The sequence below is a fragment of the Myotis brandtii genome, unplaced genomic scaffold (genome assembly GCF_000412655.1).
Source record: "Myotis brandtii unplaced genomic scaffold, ASM41265v1 scaffold434, whole genome shotgun sequence".
NCBI lineage: Eukaryota > Metazoa > Chordata > Mammalia > Chiroptera > Vespertilionidae > Myotis > Myotis brandtii.
Genome location: NW_005366599.1, coordinates 838,262 through 845,605, shown reverse-complemented (window position 1 = coordinate 845,605; position 7,344 = coordinate 838,262). Strand labels below are relative to the sequence as shown.

Below are 7,344 nucleotides of genomic sequence, written 5' to 3'. Positions count from 1 at the left end.
GCGGCAGCTCCTCGCCCTCGCGGCTCCCGGGGCAGCAGGGGCCCTGTTCACGCCGCGGCACAGGCTCAGGAGTGGGACCGGTAAAGGGGTTCCTTCACTTGCTCACTCGCTTTAAACCAGAAACTCCTGCTTTGCATCCCAATGGCAAAGCCCCCAGTGGGGCCTGACCTTGGCCGGCTGTCCCGGCAGGTCCGGCCGTTCTTTTGGCCTCTGCACAGGCGTGAGGCCCCGGGTGGGGCGGGTCCCGGGCCTGCCCGACGGGCGCTGCTGGCCGGCCCTTGGCCTTCCAGGATCTGTAGTCTTGGAGACGCAGCTGTGTGTTGGGTTCGAGGTTTAGCTCAGTTTAAGCACTGGGGTGTTTGGGTGTTGGGGCTCCTAGGTGACCTCTGAGGCACATGTGAGCACGTGTGATGTGGGGGCAGAATGGCAGCTGTGGGGCAGCCGGCGCTCCCGTCGTGAAGGAGGGGGCGGGGGCGGGGCTGCTGGGGTGAGTGGCCGAGAGTGTTTCCACATGAGCTGACCTGAGGTTTCACCCCAAAGATCGTCCCCCTGGGGCGCAAGGAGGTCAAGGTCAAGGACCTGGTGCGGCAGCTGCAGGCGGAGGCGGAGGAGCACCGGAAGCAGAAGAAGAGGCAGACGGTCTCGGGCCTGCACAGGTGGCCCCTGGTCCCGGCCCCGTCCTCCATCTCATCCACCGCCAGTTAGGAAGCGCCTGACCTGGCCAGGGACTGAGGCCTCTCCCAGAAGTCCATCCCTCTTCTGCGAGGGCCTCCCTGCGGGTGGGGTGAAAGGTGGTGCCTGAGAGTGTGTGACGTGGACGCCACTTCCGAGGGAGCCTGTGTTGCCTCAGGAGGGTGGCTCTTGGCACCAAGGACGCAGGTGGTGGGGAACCAAGTCACCCACAGCCCGAGGGAGACGAACCCCCACACCCCCACCCAGCATTTTCCCAGATCTCACGGCTGGGAATGACCACAGGCCTTGGCCCTGCCTCCTTAGCCCAGATGCCGTCCCCACGAACACGGTTTCGGGACACTCTGTGCCTTGAGCTGTGGGACATGCCTAGATCTTTCTTGGGGTCAAGGGCTTGGATTTGCCCGGTTTAACCTGCGGGCACTGTGGCAGCTTCGCTGTTAACGGCTTCTCTGCACAGATACCTCCACCTGCTGGACGGGAAGGAGCAGTACCCCTGCCTCCTGGACGCCGACGGCGACGTCATTTCCTTCCCGCCGATAACCAACAGCGAGAAGACCAAGGTGGGTGGAGAGTAGGCGTCCCTGCGTCTTCCATGCGACGGGCGCGCACGGCCCAGCCTGGGCCACACCATGTCAGGGTGCGCGCAGCCCGCGGTCTGTCTGTCGGCTTGAGTGGCATGTGTGTGAGGTTTCCCCAGATTCAGTGTTGCAATTGCTGGTCACTGTTGGTAACTTGACTCTTTTCTGAAATGTTCCTGGTTTCTCTTTAAGATTAAGAAAACAACTTGCGATTTGTTTTTGGAAGTGACAAGTGCGACAAGTCTGCAGATCTGCAAAGACATCATGGACGCCCTCGTTCTGGTGAGTAGCCCCGCCTCCAGGCGACGGGCAGAGGACCGCGTGGGTCTCCGGGCGCCTCCCGGGGCTGCCTCTGATCTCTGGGTCATTTGCAGAAAATGGCAGAAATCAACAAATACACCTTAGAAAACAAGGAGGAGGGCTCTGTCTCAGACACTGAAGCGGACGCCACTTCCGGACACCTCTCGGAGCCCGGAAGGCACCCCAGCCCTGAGCGAGACGGGAGCGCCCCCCTGGTGGTGGAGCAGGTGCGGGTGGTGGATGAGGAGGGGCACCTGAAGGTGGTGTACCCGTCCAAGACGGACCTGGACATCGCCGCTGCCCACGTGACGGTCATCCGCTGAGACGCTGCCGGCGCCGCCAGCCACCTGGACAGCTCTGCCCCCGAGGGGCTCACGAGTGGGGGCACTGAATTACTCGCTACCCTGCCCCCTGGGCGGTTTTGAAGCTGTCTGCAGTCTTTGTCCAGTTTGCAGAAGATCCTGCTGTGAAGACGTGCCACACTGTCACGTGTGCCACGCTGTCACGTGCTTACACTCTCCTGCCTCCAGCTCTCACTAAGGCTTTGGGTGACTTACTCAGCGCACTGCACTGTGAGAACGCGCTGGGGTCACGTGGGCACAGCCAGCTGCTCCCGGGAGACTCCGTGGACATGGCGTTCCGTCCCAGCCGGAGCCTGCGCAGCGGGCATCGCCTCTTCCACCGCTGCCGGTGCACTGAGCACGCGCAGCCTCGTCCTCGGCCTACGGTGAACGCGTGGCTGGTGGACGCTTAGGGGTGGCGATTCAGAGGGGCACCTGCCGGGGGGAGGAGTCAGCGGGACTTAGAGCCGCTGGTGAGTGAGCCTGTGGTGACGAGCAGATGGCAGACCCCAGTCCCAGGGGGACGTGCCGGTGGGTGGGGCTGCAGCATCTTACACTGTAGGTGTTTCTGGTTTTAAATGTCTCGGCAGGAAACCTCCTGTGTCTGCGTGTGTTGTGTGAGCACACGCATGTGCCTTCCCAGGGCCACGTGCTTGGGTCCGGGAGCAGCCGCAGGGTCTGGCTGGAGTGGGGAGCGGCCTCCTCAGCTTCCGTGTTTCGCAGCCGTTTATTCCACGGCTCCAACCTGCAGAGATCGTTTGTCCGTCTTGGGGAGGGGGCACTTAGCCATCAGAACCAGACATACGAGGCCTGGGAGCTCAGCCAGCCTGCTCTGCGGGGCGTGGTGGGTGGCTGAGACCCCGACCTGGCTCTCGACCACCAGGCCTTCCCACCGTTGTCCCTGGGCTGACGTGGGTGAGCCGGCAAAGGCTCTCCTTGCTGTCCTGCTCCCCCCACCCCACCTCGAGCCTCCTGTGCAGGGTCTGCTGGTGCCCGGCGCACACACAGGGCCTCGGGCAGTCAGGGCTGACACTGGCAGGCATGGGGTCCGCGGGTCACAGTGGAGCATGAAGGGGGGCCACAGCCCCTGTCCTCCACGCCCCTGGGCTCAGTGCACCTGGTGCGACCTCCACGTTGACGAGGCCGCCCCCGCCTGCTGCTCCTGGTGCCGCTCTCCCCATCCTGCGTCTGCAGCGACCTTAGTGGGAGCGCCTGCTCCTCCCCGGCCGCTCTCAGTGGGGGTGGCAGGTCTGCGAAACAGACCCCAGACCCAGCGCCGCTCGGGCCCACCTGCAGCCCTGCCTCCCGGGCCTGCCCACTCCTGTGCCTGTTGTCGGGAGGCTGGGCACTGACTCAGCAGGGGCCCTAAGGACTGTGCCCTGTACGTTGGGGGCCCTGGGGGATCAGTCTCAGAGGCCCCAGGCCCCCGGGGCAGAGACACTGGCTCCTGAGACCAGCGGGGTGCGTGCAGGTGCGCGGTTCCAGCGGGCATCGTGTTGGCCTGACATCTAGTCAGCCCGGGAGGAGGTCCTCCGTGTCCAGGCAGCGCTGGCTCCCAGCAGTGCCCTCAGCGTGGGTCACCTGCCACCTGCTTGCCCCTCCCTGCCCTGGATACCTGCCCAGGACAGTCGGCCTTGCCCCAGGCCACTCATACCTGTCCATCAGCAAGGCCGGAGCCTGCAGTGCACCTGGGAAGTTGGGGAGGAGTGGGCAAGGGCTACCAGGACCCCTTCTGTCCACACCCTCGGCCACTCCTGGTACCCCCAGGGCAGACTGGCCCCACGGAGGCCCATGCCCCTGCCCACCTCCCCGCAGCCCCCACCCCACGGCCTTTCCTGGGTCGGCGCCAGAGGGTGAGGCTGGGAGAGGTGCGCCAGCTGCACCCCCTCCCTCCCCTGATGGGGCCAGAAGGGTGTGGAGGCCGAGACCAGAGCTGGACAGGACCCTCCCTGAGGCCCGTAACCTGCTCCCTGAGCCCACAGGACCCGGACTCTGCCCACCTCACTCCTCGGGGTCAGAGCCAGACACCACCTGGACGCAGACTCCTGACGTCCCCCCAACCAGCCACAGGTGCCCCTGTAGGCAGCTTGGCCTGACAAGGGGGACTTAACACAGGGCCCGCGGACAGGAGCAGGTCTGGCCACACCCCGGCCCTCAGGCCCAGCCAGGAGGGCACATCTCAAGGCCCTGAGCCAGGCAGCCTCGCCACAGGCCCCCTCAGCTGTCCAGGCACCGAGTCACACCTGGCCCCGGGGAACATGGCCATCAGCATCTTTCATTCAACAGACATTTAATTTAATGACTAATACACTTTTCCCCAGGGAGGGAAAGAAGGGGGCAGACGGGGTGAGGGTGGAGGCCGCTCCCTGCTCTGCCTGGGAAGTGTCTTCCAGGAACAGGCCTCGGCCCCTCGGAGGGCGGGCAGAGGGACACACCGCTCCCCTCAGCCCTCTCTGGGGGCCTCTGTATGGGGGGGGGGGGTGTCTATACAGATGCATGTATATAGGGGAGGGTCTATATAGGGATGCGTGTATCTGGGGGGAGTCTATACAGATGCGTGTATGTGGGGGTCAGTGTATAGATGCATGTATGTGGGGAGAGTCTGTATAGGATGTGTGTTGGGATCTGTATAGGGATGCGTGTATATCGGGGAATCTGTACAGATGCATGTGTGTGGGTCTGTATACAGATGCGTGTGTATAGGAGGGTCTATAGGGGATGCGTGTTTATGGGGGGGAGTCCATACGATGCATGTTTGTGGGAGGGTCTGTATACAGATGCATGTATGGGGGAGTCTGTATAGGATGTGTGTAGGGGGGTCTGCATGAAGGCCCCCCGGCCTGTGCCCGTGGCCCCGGCGGCACTATTTGCACTTGTGGACTAGGTAGCCGGCGATGTAGCCCAAGATGAAGATGACCCAGAAGAGGGCCACTCCTCCCAGCATCCTCATGGTGACCCCCAGCCGGCCCGAGCACAGCTTCCGGGAGAGCCTAGGGTGAGAGGGCAGCACGTGAGCCCCTGAGGGGGGGGTAGCCCAGGGCAGGTGGGCCCCAAAGGAAGTGGGTGCTGGGGCGCTCCGCTGGATGTGGGCAACAGGAGGGAGCCCTCGGGGAAGGAGCAGAGGCGGAGGGCCCAGGTTTGCTCAGATGCCAGGGGAGGGGGGCACCCAGGGGTGTGGAGCGGAGGCTGCCCCCACTCACCGCTCGCAGCAGGAGGCCTCTTCCGGGCTGGACGCAGCCCCCACACTGACCTCATCCCACCTGCTGTACTGCACACTGGGGTCCTGGGGCTCCATGCTGGGTGGGGAGCTGACGTGGCCGGGGGCGTGGCAGCCCCGCTGGGCTCACTGTAGGGCAGGGCCCTGCGGACAGTGAGGGGAGGGGTGCTTTCAGGGGGAGTCTCCCTGGGCGCGGGGAGGGGGGAGAGACACTAAGGTGGGTGGCGGCTCTACCCACACCTCCCATCCGCCTTACGAGGTGACCAGGCCAGAGTGCTACGCCACTGGCCCAGTCACGTGGGAGGGGCAAAAGTCCAAGATCGCTGTGCTCAGGAATGCGCGAGTCCACCCAGCCCTGGGCCTCCAGCGCCCGGGCCAGGGCCGATGACCACTTCCTGCTGCCCATCCCTGACAGATAAGGCCGGCCAGCGTCTCTGGAGGTCGGGAAGGAAAGGGAGGGGGCTGTGGCTGGCGAGCTCGGCCTGTGGGGGGTGGGGGGGCCCCACAGCAGCTACGCTCTGGCCTGTAGCTCTCTAGTCCCTCCCCCAGCACTGCCTGCGGGAGGAGCCAGGGCTTGGGGGCGCCTGGGCCTGCTGGGGAGGCTGCAGCAGCTGGCCCCTCACTTCTAGGGCCTGAGACTTGGCTCCGCCCCCACCAGCCTGGGAGACGCTGACTGGGTCCCGGCTAGTCTTGGACACAGAGGACGCCCTGGCCCGTGGGCTCAGTGGTTTGAGCACAGGCCCCAGGACTGAAGGGTCATGGTTTCGAATGGGACCTGGTCAGGGTAGTGTGGGAGGCAACCAGTCAACATGTCTCATCCATTTTTCTCTCTCTCCCGCCCCCTCCCCGGGCCGCGCCTGCTGGGAATCGGCTGTCCAGCCCACACACCGGGCACACTGTGTCCCGGAGGCCTGGGGCCGTGCCACCTGGCGGCGACATGCCAAGCCCTGGGAGCCCAGGTACCACAGCTCCTGGGAGCCTGAGCAGCTCCTCGTACCTTAGACCGCTTCACCCCGAAGCACCTCTGAGCCCCCCACAACTTACAAAGGGCGTCCTGGCCAGGGGGCCGACTGCAGCCCGCGGTCCAGGGAGATGGCCCTCCCTTCCACTCTTTCTGAAAAAAACAACGAAAAGCCTATCCTCAGGTGAGGATTTAAAAAAAAGCACAGAGGGCCCCTTTGCTGGGAGAAGCCAGCCCCAGGCAGTTAACCCCTGGCTCGCTGGTATTCACCCTTTCTAGGGCCCAGGCCCTGGCAGGAAGGGAGGGGGCCTGCCCCTGGGCCTGAGGCAGCCATCCAGAGCAGCCCCCAGGCCTGAGGGAGGCCCAGCTTGTGGAGCGTGGGTCCAGGAGAGGGAGGGCTTCACACCACCCTCCCCTCCTGTGGGCAGAATCCTTATCTTCCCTGCAGCACTGTGCCTGCTGCCGCCCAGTGACCCCCAGTGACCCCTGGGCTGAGGCCAGCTTGAACCCCTGCCCCTGCCGTCCCCCCGGTCACCAGGGGTGGGCCGGGCGCTCTCCTGGGCCAGGGGTGCGGGCAGGGGGGGAGCAGGGGGGGGGACGCTTCTGCTTTCCTGAAAGGCAGCCCCCTCCTTCCTGCTGCCCTGATGTGAGGGCCGGAGCACTGGCAGCTGCCTTGTGACCTGGATGCCACACCAACCTGAAGCCACACCCACTGCCCACTGGGGGCTTCTGATGCCAGGAGAGTCGCCCCAACCTAGCCCGGCCGGGCCAGGGGGTTCTTGTCACTCAGCAGGACGCGTTCCAAACAGGCCGTGGCTCAGTCGTCCCGGCTGGACAGAGCCCCAGGAGCGGGGAGGTGCTCAAGAGCCGGGCCGCGCCTGCTGGGAATCGGCTGTCCAGCCCACACACCGGGCACACTGTGTCCCGGAGGCCTGGGGCCGTGCCACCTGGCGGCGACATGCCAAGCCCTGGGAGCCCAGGTACCACAGCTCCTGGGAGCCTGAGCAGCTCCTCGTACCTTAGACCCCTTCACCCCCAAGCACCTCTGAGCCCCCCACAACTTACAAGGGGCGTCCTGGCCAGGGGACCGACTGCAGCCCGCGGTCCAGGGAGATGAGCGGAACCTGCGGCGGAGCTCAACCTTAAATAGGAAAGAGAAGGTGACGGGACGGCCCTGGGCCTCCCCGCGGCTCCCCATGGGTCAGGCCAGAACCCGTGGGACCGGGACAGCCATGGGCCCCGACCCCCACCGCG

At 65.1% G+C, this 7,344-nt stretch overlaps 2 protein-coding genes across 4 annotated transcripts in view; one reads left to right on the top strand and one right to left on the bottom strand.

The window, feature by feature from the left end:
• The window catches only part of LRRC47 (leucine rich repeat containing 47), a 10,824-nt gene extending 8,318 nt beyond the window's left edge, over nt 1–2,506 (top strand). Inside the window, exons 6-9 of the mRNA XM_014546189.1 lie at nt 527–656; nt 1,151–1,253; nt 1,464–1,553; nt 1,646–2,506. Coding sequence (XP_014401675.1) covers nt 527–656; nt 1,151–1,253; nt 1,464–1,553; nt 1,646–1,894 — 572 coding nt within the window. The 3' untranslated portion in view covers nt 1,895–2,506. The remainder of the gene's footprint in view (nt 1–526; nt 657–1,150; nt 1,254–1,463; nt 1,554–1,645) is intronic.
• A 2,106-nt stretch (nt 2,507–4,612) lies between these two features.
• SMIM1 (small integral membrane protein 1 (Vel blood group)) lies at nt 4,613–7,338 on the bottom strand. Of its 3 annotated transcripts, none has more exons than XM_014546162.1 (3): nt 7,149–7,338; nt 5,113–5,273; nt 4,613–4,902 (listed from the first exon to the last, which is right to left on the bottom strand). In XM_014546162.1, the coding sequence occupies exons 2-3, from the start codon at nt 5,205–5,207 to the stop codon at nt 4,776–4,778; spliced, it is 222 nt and encodes a 73-aa protein (XP_014401648.1). In that variant the 5' UTR covers nt 5,208–5,273; nt 7,149–7,338; the 3' UTR covers nt 4,613–4,775. The 3 variants fall into 3 exon arrangements, with proteins under 3 accessions (XP_014401648.1, XP_005874382.1, XP_005874383.1); XM_005874320.2 differs by having other exon boundaries at nt 7,156–7,338; XM_005874321.2 differs by lacking the exon at nt 7,149–7,338 and adding an exon at nt 6,174–6,228.
• Between the last annotated feature and the right edge of the window lie 6 nt (nt 7,339–7,344).

Excerpts from the sequence above, each read along its gene's own strand:
- SMIM1 (XM_014546162.1), bottom strand. The coding sequence starts at position 5,207 with ATGGAGCCCCAGGACCCCAGTGTGCAGTACAGCAGGTGGGATGAGGTC. Across the intron at positions 4,903-5,112 it reads GAGGCCTCCTGCTGCGAGCG|GCTCTCCCGGAAGCTGTGCT; the intron begins GTGAGTGGGGGC and ends CTCTCACCCTAG.